The sequence below is a fragment of the Canis lupus genome, chromosome 12, assembly GCF_048164855.1.
Source record: "Canis lupus baileyi chromosome 12, mCanLup2.hap1, whole genome shotgun sequence".
Taxonomy (NCBI): Eukaryota; Metazoa; Chordata; class Mammalia; order Carnivora; family Canidae; genus Canis; species Canis lupus.
Window position 1 is genome coordinate 54,104,140 of NC_132849.1, and position 18,163 is coordinate 54,122,302.

General features: G+C 44.3%; 1 protein-coding gene across 1 annotated transcript in view; it reads left to right on the forward strand.

Moving 5' to 3' along the window:
* Positions 1–18,163, forward strand: part of NBAS (NBAS subunit of NRZ tethering complex) — a 319,184-nt gene that overhangs the window by 300,475 nt on the left and 546 nt on the right. Inside the window, exons 50-51 of the mRNA XM_072771030.1 lie at positions 1,201–1,345; positions 7,928–8,056. Coding sequence (XP_072627131.1) covers positions 1,201–1,345; positions 7,928–8,056 — 274 coding nt within the window. The remainder of the gene's footprint in view (positions 1–1,200; positions 1,346–7,927; positions 8,057–18,163) is intronic.

Genomic DNA, 18,163 nt, shown 5'->3' on the forward strand with positions numbered 1-18,163 from the left:
GCAGGAAAGCATAATAGATTCGTACTTATGGGGGATTTATAATTCTCATCCAGCGTATCAAAACTGACCAGTGAAAAATACGTTTTGATAATTGTCGACACAGTGAAGTGGCCCTTAGTGGAAATCCAGGAGAGAGGAGTTCAGAAGACTCCCCAGCCCACCAGACCCTCAACAGAGCTTTGTTCCTAGCTTGAAATAAGCAGTATTCTTTGTCCTCACATGATGTTAGTTTGAGCTGAGACACAGAGGTTTCACTGAAGGCTAGTACTGTGAGTCATTTTCCTTAGGGGCCAAGGAATGAAATCCTTTCAAGGGAAGAACCACCCTTGGGTGTTCAGTGTCTAGAGCCTAGAGCTGTGCTACTAAGACAACAGACTCTTTACAAATAGTACAATTATTTTAAAACACTGTAAGTAAAATCCGTAACATGTTCCTGGGCCCATGGAATGAATGTATCTTTAATTTGTCTCTTGACAAATTAAATCATGATGTTTGTATGAAGTTATATCCAGAGAAGGGAACCAGAAAGCAATTAGAGAACTGTATGAAGAGCACAGTGGCCTCCATACTGCTTGCATGTGCTCCCAGGCTGACCTCTGCAGTGCATGGCCCTTACTGTCCTTCACTCCTGCCCTGCCCCCAGATTCCTCGCCCTAATCGCAGGAGAAACAAGAGCCAGTATGTAGGTCCTAAATGATGAGATGTTTCTGCTATTGAGTTACACTATGGACAAACATCATTCACTGAATAAAGCAATTTTTCAAGGAGAACATTACATTGCTTTTTCAGAATGAAAAAAACTGAGGCCCAGAGAGGTTGAGTGGATTCCCCAGCACCAACTGTCTAAGCTGAGTGTTGAAGTGACTCCCCTGAGTCACCCAAGTGGGAAGCCAGGGAGCCAGCCTGTGAGCTTGACGTGCTATGGTGTGGGGGCCCCCTGTTGTGTTCTGGGTGCCCACCCATGGCCTACTGGGGAGGCCCGCTGGGCACTTGGGGAGGCCACAGCAAGCTCTTTTTTTTCCCTCTGGAAAGTGTTCTCTTTCCTACAAGAGGGACTTGAAAGACCACATCTTCTGGATCATGATTACAATTTCCCAAAGGCATTTTACTACTAAAGGTGGCCTATCTTTTCTTTTTTAACATTTCACACCCCAGTTGTTACAACATTAATCATTCATGCCTCATGTTTTTCTCCCCCAGAACCAGCATAAGCAGCAATCCATGGGTGAGACTAGCTATGGTGATGCTGACCAGGTGTACAGCGGAGAACAAGGCGGCACTCGGGAATGAGGTCTTGAAAATCTGCCGCTCTTTATATAACACCAAGCAGATGCTCCCTGCAGAGGTGAGTGGGGATATATCAAGTGGCTTTCCTGCGGGGCATCCCTTCCCTTATCCAAACTCTTTATCATAAGCAGTGCCAGTGACTGTGCTTGAGGAACACTTAGCTGAAGTTATCAGAAGGTAAAGGCCCATAATTTGGAGTAGATCAAATGAAGACTAGCCATGCTGAGAGGGTGCTTTGAGGTAGTTTGGTCTCTGTTGGAGCTCTGAAGCATATTCCCTTTATAAGTCCCAGAATGTGTAACTCCGCTTTCCGTTCCTTTTGGATGCCTTTTTATGTGTCTTAACTCAAGCTCCCGTGCCCAGAGGTCTGGGGAGCCAGCCTGTGTGTCATCTCTGCCCGGATCCGGCCAGCCGGCAAAGAATAGTAAGCTTCCTCGCACCTCTGGGCGGATGGCCAGCTGCAACCCTCGTTACCTGCCTTCTGCATCGTCGTCATCACGATAAGATTGCATAACCACAATATTTATTCTCTGTAAACGTGGAAAAAACTCAGCTTCCTCCATTTTGACCATCATTCTCTTTTCTCTCTCTGATCCCATAATTTGGCTGTCACAGAGGTATTTGCATAATATATATATAAATTTTACATTCTCAAATAAGCACTTATTAGTTATAGCTCCCTGCTGTGAATCCAACCTCAGCAGTGGATTGTTTGAGCAATTTTTACGTGCCTTAAATATAAGCATTTGGATAATGACACTAAATTGATTAATTGGTTTTCAAGTTTCTACCACATAGGAGATAAACTTGAAAATAAAATGGTAAATATGATTCTTTGAATCCTCACTGTAATCACTCAAGGAAAATATTCTCATTATGAATGTACATTTAATGAATTGTTTTCCAAATGAGGGACTGGCTAAGTGTTCTCCGATTGAATTTTAAAATATTTTATTCATTTAAAGAAGTTTTCTAACCACCAGAAGGACAAAATTTTTCTGTAAATTATTTAAAGTATCACCACCAGAAATAACTTGCCTTTGTACCGTGGTATGTGCTTTGCTTGTATCAGCTGCTTACTTACCTATGATCTGCTGTGCTATATTGTGAGCACCTGAAGGGGGGCGGGGAGCCATAGCTGTGGCTCTCTCTTACCCATGGCAGGATTCAATGCACTACCTCGAGTGGGAGTTCAATGCAGTTTATTGCTCCCACCAGGGTAAGTAGTATGTAAATAATGAGGGGTTCATCTTGGTCTTAACATAAGCTGAGATCAAGCTTTGTTAGGTCAGGACCAAATGCCAGAAGTGCCCCACCAGTTCTGCTGAACCTAGGTTGGGGAAACATGATTTAGGGCTGATTGTCCCTGTATCGAAAGCTGGGTAATGGTGATGACCGACATCCGCTACTACCCTCAGGCTTCCACTCCCACCATCTGGTTTAACCTTTACAACCACCCAAAGGAGGTTCCTTGACCTTCATTTTCAGCTAATGAAACAGAGGCTGTGAGAGCAAAGGTCCCACCCCCACTCGGGCAACAAATGGCAGATCTGGTCCCCAAATGGAGGCTCTTAAGTGCTTGGAAAAGGAATACTTCCACTGGAGACACTCTTACTACTCCTGGGGCGCTTGCAAATTGAATTCTATTATATGGAGTTGTGCAAGTGTGTAGGGTCTACATTATCAGTTCATTTAGATGTCAAAGTGTTAGGATCGCCGTCATTACTTGGAGAAGTTTGTTAGTTTATTTAAATATCCTCATCAGTTTGGTTTTACTACAGTTAGTTCAGAGGCAGGGAATGTAAGTTAGCTGAGAATATGGCCACGGCATCTCTGACCTTGACCACATACTGTTAGCTTTGTAATCAAGGTACAGTAACAGTTACATGTGTTAGCATTCAGCTACCCGGTGATGGGTGACAAACACATCTGAATGTCCAAAGCTGTAGTACGTACTGTCAGCATTGCATTTGAAGTTTAGGGGACGACCTTCTAGGACACGGAGGGAAAAGTATGTTCTTGTTGTTCTTTTTTATTGACTAATGAATAATAAGTCATGATTTGTATTTCCTCTATTAAAAAAGGAGACCGGAATTAAATGAGAAGCTAAATCGCTGTAATGATCCAGCTCCCTAATATGCTTCTACAGCCAGGTTGAGGTACTTTGACCAAGGGAGTAATATTTTATTTGCAGTAGTCCTGCTTGATCTCAGAATCATCAGACTAGTGATTCCTAAGTGTTCTAAGGAAATTGGAATGGATAGCAGAGGGTCTTAAGCACACATCTATTAGAGTACTCCTCACACAACACAGAGAGGGATTTTACTTGCCTTTTCTCTTCATTGGGACTTGGAGCACTGGAAGGGCAGGGAACATCAGATGTAGTCTATCAGCAAGAGGCCCAGCGAGGCATGAAACTACCATCCTGTTGCACGCTAGGCCACAGCGTGATCTGTGTTCATGAGAAAAGCGCTAGAAGCTCTGTACCTCCCTTTGCTAGCCCCTGAAACAAGGAGTTAGACTGTGTGGTCTCAGAGGGAACTCTACTCAACTAGTCCTCAAGGCCCCCAGATCTGAGGCTGTCTGTTCAGGACCCCAGCTGAAGCACACGACTCATGACTTTTCCATAGGCCCATAGGTCTTGTAGGGTGGGAGAACCATACTGGATTAAGCCCCCTTTTGAAGTAGGTCCCTATCAGTTGTCTGTTCCAGTTTGATGAGACGAGACATAATAATTATCAAAAGAGTTGTGTTGCCACGGTGACTTGTTTATTTTCCTTACGCTGCCTCAGTGCTGTCTTTCAACTGGGTACAGATTTTTTTTTCCTTCGGATGCCATGATTAAAGGAGTCTTGCCACTGTTATGTACTATTTTTATTGATTGTTAAATGTGCTCAAATGTGAGTTAAAATTGTTACAAAGGGAGGAACATTGTAATTAAGAAATGGAAATGCCTTGTTAAGTTTATTTTACCACATTTGGAAATTACAGTCTAATTTCAGAACCACATAATATTTAATATCACTGTGGTAGGAAAATTATCCATGACTCACTTTTTTATAACCCAGTACCTTTGGTTGTCCTACTGTATGTTCTATAAAGTATGTTTGCCTGTCTGAAACAGGAAAGGATATGTAAAGGGACTTACCTTTTGCTTCATCTACCTTTCCCATCCCTCCACTAAGTTCCCATATTTAGAGATTTGTTGTTGTTGTTGTTGTTCTTCATGACTTTAGAACATCCTTATGTCATGTCTGCTATTGTTCCTGGTACTTGTTTACTTGCGACCATGTTGGTTTGGCTGATTGTAAATATTACCAGAAGGATAAAATCAGTGTTGCTCACAGACCATGTGTCCTACAGTCTTAAACGTTCTGTATCCTTCTTCATAGCTTGTATCCATGGCAATATATGAAGCACTCTCAGGAACCGGGGATATTCAGAATGAGAAGTTGGCATAAAACAGATTATGGCATTTAGAGATTTAAAATTCCAAGTTTTGGCAATTTGTGACTGACCCTGAAGGTCCCTGGTTCACTGAGGCGCACAGCATGAACAAAGGTCACAGGTGCTTTGGGTAAGGTGGATAGGAATTAGATGCCTAGCTGATAAGTGAGTGTAGCTTATCTCCAGCCTCTAAATCACAATATGATTGTTTTTTCTCGTCATTGATGTACTTTTGATAATGTCTAGAGTTTGATTTTCAGATCAGATGACACCCATCCCTGTATACTTTGTGCCCCCCCCCACCCCCCCACCACCCGCGTTCCCGCTGCAGACCCGGCCACATCTTTGGATGCCGCATACCCCAGGAGAAGCAGGAGAGCTATGTAAGGACAGAAAAAGACCCTGGGTGGATGGCTTTTGCGGCCATCAGCCACAGGAACTGTGCCTCGGGGCATCACCATATATCTAGTCCACAGGGATCTGGCCTGGCATCTGTTCCTCTGCATTCAAGGCCTCATGTTCTGTATCTTGCTGGCTAGGCAGGTTTGAGCTGGGAAGGTGCCTGTGGAGTGTTTTATGGCTGTCTTTGCTACTCTGACCTTTCTAGGAGCTCCTAAAATCCCTCTATCAATCTCCTGATAAAATGTCTTCTTGTAACAGAGGATAAGATATCCAGAGAACCTAGTATAGTAGTTAAATACAGAGTATTTAGCCAGTAACTGTTATCTAAGAGATAAAAAGTACTCAGTAGCTCAAAAAAGCACTCCTTCATTCTTGGATGTCCTTGATTTTATCCTTCATGTAATATTTTCCATCGGTAAAACCATCATGGCCATAAGTCAGCAAGTACCATGAGCAACAGCAAGCATGACAAAAAGGTATTCTAAAGAGTCAGGAAGGAAAAAAAAAAAAAAGCCCTCCAAATATGGGAAATTAGTCAGGGAACAGGAAACAGGGGTGAAGGAAAGGTAAGTCTCCTGTCCTAGGCAGTTAGGCACACATACTTCATCATAATCTGTCCATTTTGCCTGCTCAGAGCAGTATCCAGGTTATTTTAATAAAAGGTGTCATCAAAGCCAAGGTCAACCAAATATCATAAGTTGCTGAGAGATACCTGTTTATGTATTACTGTTAACTTAGTGAATAAATAGGTATGAGTGCTGAGAGGGAATTATATACAAATATTTTTAGGTATAATATATTCCAAGCAAGTTTAGAATACAGAGAAGGGAAAATACTCTTGCGCTCAGGTGAGGCAGATGGACAAATGAGTAATTACAATAATGCAAGATGATAGTGTAGGAAGTATTTACAAAGTATTGTGGGAATATAGGAGTGCTGGACCTGGGAAGTCAGAGGTGGCTTTGTAGGAGATGGGGTTTTCCTGAGCCCTTTTCCACTGAGACTCCAAGAACCAGTCAGGGTCCATCAGAAAAGCAGCAGAGGTAAATTCTCATGCACAAACCCAGCGGTGTGCAGGACCTCAACATTGCTGCCTCCCTCCAGGACAGTAGCCACTGGCCATGTGTGGTTATTAAAATTTAAACTTAAGGACAATTGAATAAAAACTTAAAAGCAGTGCCTCAGTTGCGCTAGCCAGATCTCAAATGCTCACTAGCCATGTGCAGCTGCTGGCTGCCAGGTGGAACAGCAGAGGTTGAGAGCATTCTGTGGTGGCCGGAAGGTCTCCTGGGCAGCGCTGTGAGGAACATGGGGGTGGGGGGGCATTGCTGTGATGTTCCAGGAAGAGGAAGGCAACAGAAGCAAGTTGGTGCGTGACTGCCATGTGAAATTGTCATACATGGGACTTTATATTTCATCCTCCCAAATATTCTCTGTAGGTTTTGGCATCCCGGATTACAAATCTGCTTTTCTCTTTGCCCTAGATGCTCGGTGAGACTCCTCTGTAGGACTTTGTGCTTTAGGGCATGCAGAGCACTTTACTGAGTTAGAATCTATGATGTTTGAAGTACAGAATTTACAGACCTGTTACCCTGCCAGTATAGATCATTTTCCCACAAGTTCATGTAGCAGGACCTTCCAATCTGAAATTGAAGGCCTTGCTGATTTCCAGCAGAGACCGCTAAGGGGAAAAGGTAAAACCACTACAGTGAGTGGAATGCCAAAGAGGCCTTTATCCTGGGCTTCACATGGGACCTTCTCCTTTTATCAACACGTTATAATAATGTAAAGAAATGATGAAAATGTCATAAATGTGAGTTTTTCTTCTCTGATACGCTGTTGTTGGAGTAGTACAAGATAAAGATCAGTCCAATGAGGGAGGGGGACAGTGATTTCTTAATTCTTTCAAAAACAACCCTTGCCTTGTATAATGAAGTTATAGTCATTGTCTGGCTCTTGGTCCAGATGTTCTGTTCTTTATGTTACAGCTACAGTTAGGACACTGGGGGAACGTATAGCTCAGCAGGGAGGAAGAGCTTGCAAATTTATTGTCTCTTCTCTTCAACTTCAGTTGTGAAGGATTATCATTTGTTATCTTATATAAAAGTCTGCTCTCTGATGACAGGTTCTGCTAGGATAATAAAGCGTTGAGAATCAAATTCAAATGCATATGTGGAGATCTAAATACATTTTCATTTTTTCTGGACCACAGATAGTCTTCATGAAACATTCAGTTCACCTTGACATTAGAATTATAAACAGGTTTTTTAAATATTTAAGTTGCTGATTTTTCTTGTTGCAGAGGACAACTAGAAATTGTTGATAATATTAACAGTGGGTAGCAATTTTTAATCATTTGCTGTGTGTCTAGTAGCTGCTGAGCATTGTGTACTATTCATTAATGCTCAGGCTCACACTCATATACAAAACTGCAGAGTAGATATAATTACCTCTATTTTATTGGTGAGGAAATGAGGGCTCTTGAGAGATTAGTAGAATAGAGTTCTGCGTCCTTCCAGGAGGATACTAGACAGCCAGCCATTAAACACAATATCTGATGAATATCAGGTGAATATCTGATAGCTCTGAAAGATTGTTTACTATCTATTGTGAAATGAATGAAGCAGGTACCAAACACGACATCACTGCGTCCCTACGTGTGCTTCATACGCGCACACACACACCACCTGCATAGGAAAAGGTGTGCTGAGACCCCACCCACACACCACCTGGGATACAGAGTGTGCCTCCTGCTTCCTCGGAGCTCACAGAATTGCACTTGTGGTTTCAGGGTGTGAAGGAGCTCTGCTCGCTGCTGCTCAGCCAGTCCTTGCTGCTACCAGCCCTGAAACTTCTCCTCGAGAGCCAGGATGAGAGCCTTCATGCTGTGGCGCTGGAGCACATCACTGCTATCGGCAAGGTATTCCCAGTGGAATTTACTCTTGTTTCTGTTTCAGAGAAATGAATTAGTGTTGTCATTCTCATAAATAATATCCATGATTTATTTAAGGCCATTTTATCTGCAGTACTCTGTGACCACAGTGGGTCCCCCTGTTTTGTCTAAGAAGTACATATTTGTCTATTTTATAAACATTTACTAAGCTCTTCCCATGAACCAGACTCTGTTTATGTGCTGAGAATACAGATCCAAATCGTGAAGCAGTTTCTCTAGAGAAGCCAATGTCCCGATCCCTCTGAGGAGATGTCAGAGCAGCCCAGGACTAGTGGACTTTTGTCCTTGCACCTTGAAATTTGGATCGAAGGAGTCTGTTGTGTCAGGCGGACTCCTGTGCCTGGATGTAGGTGTTTGGCTACCTACTAATTAAAGGGGAGACAGTGGCTGCCAGTAATGTTTGCTGGCACCACCTGAAATCTCTAGCTCTTCTTTCCTCTGGCAGACGAGTGCGCCATTGAAGCAGTGTCTTGGCTTGAGGAAGGACATACTGAAGTCGAGGCCTGAGATTTCTCCCTCAGGCTGGTTGTCTTGTTACCATGATCAAGGAAGAAACTTTCACTTCTCTTTTAAAATTTTACACTTTGGGAATAGATAGCTCAAGGTTGTGTTTTAATGAATTTGTGTTGTATGATCCATACTGAAACCCTTCTATAGGGAGGTCATTCTTTCATTTGAGGTTTTGTTTGTGTGTCTTTGTGAGTGTGCACACACACACAATTTTAGGTGTGTGGATAAGCTCATGCACATGAGTTTTTAACAAAAATGTAAGGGGATGTTTTCTTTCTTTTTTTTTTTTTTTTTTTTAAGGGGATGTTTTCTAGAGACCAGAGAGGGGAGAAAAATTCTAGAGCAGAAGTATAGATTTGCCAAACAAGACAATGAAGAGATTTAATGACAGCAGATACAGAAAGTTAGGTAGATGGTTACAGAAAGTAGACTATAATTGCGTTTGAAAGTAGTTATTATGGGGACGTCTGGGTGGCTCAGTGGTTGAGCATCTGCCTTCAGCTCAAGGTGTGATCCTGGAGTCCTGGGATCAAGTCCTACATCGGGCTGTGTGGAGCCTGCTTCTCCCTCTGCCTGTGTCTCTGCTTCTCTCTCTCTCTCTCATGAATAAATAAATAAAATCTTTTAAAAAAATAGTTATAATGAACAAAATGAGAAAAATCTAATGCATTTATTCATTGAGATGTATTTCTGAATTCTGTAAAGATTTTGTGATGACCCTTCAGAGTCGCTGAAGATTGACCATAGCGGGGCCGCCCTATAGACTAAGGAGGGGTAGAGGGGACCTGCATGCTGGGAGCCCCCCATCCATCTGTGCTGAAATAAGCATTGCAGAACGTTGGGAGTTTACAAGAAGCTAAGATTACAGTGGGTTTTTTCCCCTTAGCCAATTTTTTTTTTTTTTTTTGTAAATCCAAGAAATCAGGAAGAAGCGAAAAACAGAAGAAAATTAGGCTGCATATTTCCAGTGCTTTTTTTTTTTCCCTCCCCACCATTGTACGTTGTGTTAGTGTCTCTGCCTAGGTACTCCCACTGAGTTTGCCATGGGCCTCTTCGAGAATAAAGCAGTGATGTATTATACATTGCCTTTCCATATTCATCCTGTATACAGCTCTCTTGATGCAATCCTAAATTCCATAGGCAAGTGTATCCAGTTTTCATTTTAAAGATTCTTCATCTCCAATGATTCTCTCAGAACTGCAGGGGAACTGTGGGTCTGAGAACTGCTGACTAGCTCTGCTATGCCCGCAACACACACACATACCCACACGCCCTCTACCCAGCACCCCCTACACACACACACACACACACACACACACACACACAGGCTGGCAAAATAAGAAACCAAGAGGAACCTTGCAACACCCAAATCATTTCTAAATGGTGCTGATTTACCTCTGTAACACTTTGATCTAATGTGTGGCATTATGCTAAAACAGTGGTTTTGAAACAGCCCTGCAGACTATGGGTGGTTTGCCTGGGGTTGTGATGATAACACCCAAAACCTCTGTGGCCTTCAGATCAAAAATCAAAACCAGCGGTGTCAGTTGCTGAGAGGAGTCACTTACCTACCACCAAGACCCTCACCTGTGGAGATTTGGTAATGAGACTTAACTGCAACTTCTCTGCACTAGGGTTGAGTATTCCCATGCGGCTAACCCATCTGTGACCTTAAAATGTGTTCACAAAAATGCTGAGTATCTGCATACCTTGAGCATCCTCCAAAGAGCTAAGGTTTGGCAGAATTTTCCTGTTTTAAATATTTTTAACTTTTGAGGTAATTTTAACTTCGCCTTCAGTTGTAGGAATTAGTACAGCGAGATCTCTTACACCCTTCTCCTGGTTTCCCGCAATGGGAACATCTTGCATAGCTGTAGTGTGATGTTCTAACCAGGACAGTAACACTGATACAGTCTCTGGGCCGTCTTCAGATTTCAATCATTTTACCTGCCCTCATCCGGTGGGAGTCTGCATGCAGTCCTATGCAGGCTGTCACATGTAGATTTGTGTCACCACCGCTGCAGTCAAGACACAGAGCTGTTCATCCCAGGAATCCCTCGTGCAATCCTTTGTTGCCACAGCCACCTTCTCCCTCCACCCCCTCCACCCCCTCCACCCCCAGCAGCCTGTGGCAACTACTGATCTGTTCTCCATCTCTGTCACTTTGTCATTTCAAGAATGCTAGATCAATGAAATAAGAAATGACTGTGGTTCATCATTCTCTCCCAGCACCTTTAAAAGGTCATGTGACACTTCTCTAAGGGAAGGGTTCAGTGGGCTCCAGTGCAGGGCTCTTGACCAGCTATTTTTATTTTATCAAAAAACTTTTTTCTGGGCAGCCCTGGTGGCGCAGCGGTTTAGCGCCGCCTGCAGCCCAGGGCGTGATCCTGGAGACCCTGGATTGAGTCCCACATCAGGCTCTCTGCATGTGCCTTCTCCTCCCTCTGCCTGTGTCTCTGCCTCTCTCTCTGTCTCTCTCTCTGTGTGTGTGTGTGTTTCTATGTATACATAAAGTCTTTTAAAAAAAAAACTTTTCTGACTAGATGTTTTTAAATCACCCGTGGTATTGCAGTGAAAAATATAATACACTTGCTTTCTTTTTTTGTTTTTATTTTGCTATTTACTCTGTCCCTTAGTAGAGAGCCTGAGTTCATCAGTAAGTTCCGTTTCCCCCTCATGGTTACTGATGGTAGTTGTGTTGACACTAAAAGAAAAAAATGTCCAGCAAGGGGACTCCTCCGATAGGCCACTGCTCCTGCACAGCATGTGGAACCAGGTGGAAAACACCCCCACTCACTCGCTGATCGCATGTATTATTTCACTATTCATTAGAAGATGCTGACAGCTTTAGGTGTTTACAGCTTCGCGGATGATGTGTAAGTGCTGATGCCAGAGATTGTATGGGCTTTTCCTCCAATAGTGGTTCTCATTTCCTTCTCTAAGCTGTTCTGAAATTGCAAACCTCTAGTGTTTAGCATCTAACATCTTACAAATGGCCAGCAGCCTCTTTCCTGAAGAAATAGAAGGTCTTTCTTAGAGATTATATTGTTAATGAGTAATTAAAACCCTTGTGTGGTACAGAGCTTCCTCAGCTAACAATGAGGTTATATCTCAATAAATCCATCATAAGTTGAGAATATCATAAGTCAAAAATGCATTTAATACACCTAACCCACTGAACACCAGACCTTAGCCTCACCTGCCTCACCTACCTCACACATGCTCCGAACACTTCCATTAGCCTACAGCTGGGCAAAATCTTCTAACACAAAAGCCTATTTTATAATAAAGTATCGAATATCTCACATAGTTTATTGAATACCGTCCTGAAAGTAAGAAACAGAATAGTTGTATGGGTGCAGAAGGGATGCTCACCCTCGTGGTCACGTGGCTAATAGGGAGCTGTGGCTACTGCTCAGCTGCGCTTGGCTCTCCAGTGATTCTCTTCCACTGTTAGAGCACAAGTTAGATGATTGGTCCTCATCTGGGTTTCAAGAGTCATACTGTTACATCCCGTGCCAGGAGAGGGACTGATGCTTACGCCCGGAAGTGGAGTCTGAATATCGTTCAAATAGACACCGTACAGAAGAAACCCTGCAGGCATTTCCTTACCTGAGCATGCACTTGTGCTGCCCTTTTATTTTCCTGCCCTTGTAGTTGATGTTTAATAACTTTTATTAGTAAGCAGTATATGTAAAAATGAGACAAATACCCTGTCCTCAAGTAGACAGTGCAATAATATTAAATAATCTTCTTTAAAGTAACTGGAATGAGGCCCTGCATACATTATGTTCCTGGAATTTCAGCTTACCTCATTACTATAATTACTCTTCCCTTTGTATAGATCCATAAAATCAAAGATTTTAATTCAGAGAAGGTTCATTACCTGTTGTTGAAATCGGAATTTAAGCAGATAACATTTTAATGACTTGGAAGACAGCGCTTTGTGCTTTAATAGATTTCTTCCCCAAGATCTGCAAAATTTCATTTATTCTCAAAAATTCATTACCGACAGAAGAAATAATCGGTGACCGAGATGGAAGGCATTTACTCATTTTATGATATGTGTATGCCCTCTTCTTCTAGAACATGCTTCATGCCTGGTTTGACTGCAGTGACTTTAGCCATCTCCTGAACTTGAACTCTGCACCAGGAGTTGTGCGGGGCACTTTTAAAAGCAGAGGTTACCGCTCCCCCTAAAGACGGTCTGTTTTTCAGAGGTGGAATCTGGGGCCCAGAGAGAATGTCCTTAACAAGGTCACACAGCTGTTCAGCAAAGAAACCAGGGTTGGAAATCGGTCTCTAGCCCAGTCTGTCTTCTCTTCCTAAGACTAGACTGCCTCTCACTCGAATTTAGTTATTCGATCACAGGAATCAAATCACCTAATCCTCCTGGACTTGTCTCATATTTATTTCAAACATCCAGCTGAGTCCAGAAATGACAGAACATTATCTCTTTCCTCAAGCTCTGAAAGCAACAATCAAGCAAATGTCAAGGATGTGGGTTTTTCCACAGACTATATACACTGAAGAAATTCTTGATCAATTAAAAAGTCACATATTTTTAAAAGTCAGAAAAAGTGTGTGTGTGTGTGTGTGTGTGTGTGTGTGTGTATCCTTCAAGGAATTACAACTTCTAAGCTTTAAAGCAATAGAAAAAAATCATAAAACAACAGTTCTTTTCCTGACAATGTAAAACTTCTTTAAAGCAAATAGTCAAAACAGAATTGCAAACAGTTTAGGGGCGACTGGGTGGCTCAGCGGTTGAGCACCTGCCTTCAGCCCAGGGCATGCTGGGATCAAGTCCCATGTCATGCTCCCCGTGAGAAGCCTGCTTCTCCCTCTGCCTGTGTCTCTCTCTCTGTCTCTCTTGAATAAATAAATAAAATCCTTAAAAAAAAAAAAAAAAGAATTACAGTTTAGAATGTTTATTATACCTAAAATCAGGGTTAATATTTAAGTTCTACAAAGAACTTGTTCACATGTGAAAGAACGATATAACAACTCTAGTAAAGGAGCAAAGGATTTCATGCTTCCCACAAGAAAAAATAAAAACGATAGGAAATAACATGGAAAAAAAATGATCTTGCCAATAAACATTCAGATTAAAGCATCTTTGAGGTATCATTATGTATTTCCTAAATTAGCCAAGTAATTTTTTCAAAATAATAACTGCCAAAGCTGAGACGTGGACAGTGAAACCAACACATTCAGCTGATGCTCCCCGTGTAAACTGGACAGTGGACTTTACTGTGGCTGCACTCGCATTCACGTCCACGCCAAAAAAAGGTTTCAGGTGCTCCCACATATTAGCGTGCGTGCACTGCGGTAGCAAAGCACCACAGACTGGGAGACCCAAATAGCAGAAATTTATTGTCTCATAGTTATGGAGGCCAAAGTCCAAGATCAGGATGTCAGCAGGATTGATTTCTTCTGAGGCTTCTCTCCTTGGCTTGCAGACAGCCGCTTTCGCCCTGTGTCCTCACATGGTTGCCCCTTGGTCCCTGTGTCCTCTCCTCTTTATAAAGACACCAGTCAGATTGGATTTGGACCCACCCACGTGACTCATTCAGCCTAATCACCGCTTTAAGGCTTTCTCTACAGTCACATCCTGAGGTCCTGGGGGTGAGGACCCAACACAGGAACGAGGGGAGGGCCACAATTCATCCCGTAACACCCACTTATGCCTGTCTGATAATTTATCCTAAGGAAGTAATTCAAAGAAAGCACAAATATTAAAAAAATAATAATAATAATTCATTGGTAGTACTTCAGTAATTAATAACATTTTAAAACAGCTGAAATATTCCTGGCAGGAGAAGGTAAATAACCTTTATCTCCACTCAGTAGACTATTTTGTAGCCATTACAATTCTTAAAAATGAAAACTACTAAGTAAAAATGTTAAAATCTTTTTAACGTATCATGAGTAGACTACAAATACCGTATGATTACGAAAATAATCTCTGTGCACATGGAGAATTACTGGAGAAGAAAAGAGGAAAAAGTAATTTTCTGGTGATCCATATATAGATGATTTGTTTTTTTTTAAACTATTTCTACTTTTTAAATTTCAAAATGGAAAATAAAGTAGATTTTAGGAGTAATGAGTGGTAAGACAGTACCAGACTTTTAGTGCCTTAAGTTAGAATTTTGGTCAAAAATAAGAATGAAGAAAAGTCAAGGCTTATTAACAAATTAACATGATAACTCAGCCGTGTGGCAGTCACATCCGGGAAGGCTCAGGGGCGCCAGGCTCTGCTCGTCCCAGGAGGACCCAGCTGGCCTTGGCGGCCCTCCGGCAGGAGGCCCAGTATGTGGAGAGGAGCGGCTCTGGCTCCCCGTCACCTTGGGCAATCCATCTCTTCTCTGACCCTCAGGCTCCTCTTCTTCAAGATCAGTTGTTGGGACGGGTCCCCACAAAGGCCGTCTTGTTTCTCTTTCTGTATTCTTTCATTCATTGTTTTGTCCCAAATATGCACAGAATAATTGTGCAGCATTCTCCTTGTACATGACAATCATAAAGTATACTCTAGGCCATTCTGTAGCTTTTGCAAAGAGCAGGAACCAGGTACAAGATCAGAGAAAGGAAATAAGGTCAGCCACTTACATTTTCTCAGCACCTGATTACTAGACACTAAACCAAAATTTCCCCCCAAACCTTGGCCTGGCCACTGCCCCAACTCCGTGGAGGTCAGCGATCTTGGTCTCTACCTTTCTTGAGGGACCTTCTGGGTGGGCCAGGGCCAGAGGAGAAATTCTGTATTTTATTTCCATTCTGCCTTAGGCTTTCTTAGCCAAGGGAGGGCCTGGAGAGCTTTTAGAGGGTCGGTGCCTACCCCGCCCGCCTGCCGCCGCGGACTCCCACCCTGCCAGGACGTGGCCGCCATCCAAAAGGCTGGGCGCCTCCAGCAGGAAGCCGATCTTAGGGATGTCATCGCACTGGAGAAAAGCAACAGAAGAGGGGAGTGAGAGGAGCAGCAGCTGCAGGCATTGACAGAAGCCTTGTCTCTTCCTTGAGCTGGGAAAATCCATCACTCCCTTTCTAGGAGACTTTCAGGCCCCCAAAGGGAGGGTTCGTGAGTAAACAGAATAATAAAGGTGTCCTCGCCTTGAAGACTTATTCAGGGCAGCAAAGAAAGTATTGCCCTGCAGTGTTTGGATGCTGAGCCTTTTATCTGTACACTTTATCAAACATTTGCCTTGTAGCATCCTGGCACACACTCTGGTCCCTCCTGGAGGGCTAGGTGGAGGGATTCTTTATTTTTAAGGGTGAACCAAACATTAACACACAGTCGCTCACGTGCCCTGTGTGTGTGAGTGTGCACGCATGTGCAGGGAGGCAACAGTAACGGTGAGAGGGTGAGAGCATTAGGATCATTCATTCATTCGTGGGTTCATCCCACACGTCTTGCCCGAGCCCCTGGCACGTGGCCAGCACTAGTCTAGCCCTCGGGGACGCAGGGGTACACGGAAACGGTAGGACCCCTGCTCTGGAGGAGCTCCTCTTCTGGAGGCGAGCAAACAGGCAAACTAGTCCGGGGCGAGGGCTCCTGGTCTGGCTCAGCCCATGACGTTCGGCGCTGGACAGGTTTCTGCATCCCTCTAGTGAGGTAACTGTCTTAAAGGGCTGCTTTAAGGCCGAGACCGCGTGCTCGCTGGCACCGGGGCAGCCCCCAGTAAATGCAGACGTGGTGACAGTGGGGGCAGCACCCGCATCAGGTCAAGATTCTTGTTTCCTAGCCCTGAAGTGGAAGAAGGGTGGGGGGAGCTGGGAGGCAGGAAGATACACGGGAGCCAGAAGCAGCCCCCCGTGTGGCGTGTTGAGAGCACACGTGCCCCTTGTAGCAGGAAAGCTGGCCTTTCGTACCACTTTCCTCTCCCACTATCCAGCCTCTAAGAACAAAAACAAAAGGTGCTAAGCTGAGTTCGGCCTCAGTGGCTCCCTGAGCCAGAGGGGGGTGAGCAGTGTGTGCCCGTCCGTGCTGGCGCAGCGAGAGACCAGGGCTGCCGGAGACCCTGCAGCTCTCGAATCCGGCTCTATTCAGTCTCCGCAGAGCTGGCGGTCTTACCGTGCCCTTGGCCGGTTCACAGAAACGTGACAACGTTCAGTAATGTAGGTTCATTCAGCCGTGTAGCAAATGTGGATTAAACCAGATGCTGGACTAGAAGGAGGCTAGAGCCTCTGTGCCCTCAAGAAGCCCCCAGTCTGGTGGGGGAGACAGGCCTACAGATCTCTCCCGCCCGAGGAGCATCTGTAAAGTACCTTGGAGTGTGGAGGAGGGAGGACGCAGCTGGGCCTAGAGATTTAGGGGAAGTGTCACCCAGAGGATGGCCTGGAGCTGACGTATGTTGGCTTTAAAGGATCACTAGGTTACAGGAAGGGAGACGCTCCCCGACTATGGGCGGTCATTCCTGTCCCCAGAACTGCTTTTGTGTTAATTCTTGAAGCAGGTAGACCCAGCTGACCTCCTCAGTGGCCTTTCCTCCCGTCTCAGAACATGCGGGAAGGCCACACTGTGTTCACTCGTTTAACGTAGTCGGTCTAAGCATTAGTTAATTGGCTCTGAAATGCCACCTTATTTCTGTGGTTCCTACAACCGAAATTACCAAAAGTGCGCAGTGACATGAAGAAGCACCGTCATGAAGCTGTTTGATGACACTCGAGGTAAATGAGGAGCTCAGACTTTTGATGTTGATTAATGTTGACTTGAATCCTTACAAAAAAATAGAGACAATAATATAAAATAGAAAAAAAAAAAGCATAAGCTAAGTGTCAGAGCCATGGGAAACCACACAGAGACTAAGGGGGTAAGGCGAGGGAGGAAGCACAGAATATCCAAGCGGAAAGAGCCCGGAAATCAGGCCACGTAACGTCGGGCACCAAAGCTCTATGAAAATGTCTTACGGGGCACCTGGGTGGCTCAGCTGAGTTTCTGACTCTTGATTTCAGCTCAGGTCCTGATCGGGGGTTGTGAGATCGAGCCCCACATCGGGCTCTGTGCTCAGCAGGGCGTCTGCTTGAAGATTCTCTCCCCTCCAGCCCCCCCCCTCCCCCCCCCCCCCCCCCGCTTGTGGGCTTGCACACATATGCTCGCTCGCTGTCTCAAATCTTTTTATTTTTTTTTTTAGGTCTAAAAAAGGTAAGTTTGGTACTGAGCTTTCTAGAGGCTTAAGCAAGAACAGCCCACAGCCCTCCTGTCCGTTATCCTTTTTACATCAACGGGGTTGATGGATATATTTTCTCCGTGGAGTAGAAATAAGGTTTTCCTATTCTGGAAAGAATTTATTTCATGTGGATCTCCGTACAGAGAGGTTTGGGGTTACAGGACGTGGGCCCAGAAGGTAAATGCAGCTGGCCCCATGACTGCCAGGACGTGAAGCCAAGTTCCCAAACCTCCTTTCCCTCCTCTGTGCCTCCTGGGGCTGAACTGGGAGGAGTCAAAGAAGTGGGACGTGCACACAGTGGGCGGTTTCTGGCCCCCAGTGACCCGGGGCTCTCAGTAGGTGCCCGGGCCTGGCGCTGCAGGGGAGCCCTGTGCGTGACCCCCGAGTGTGTGTGCTC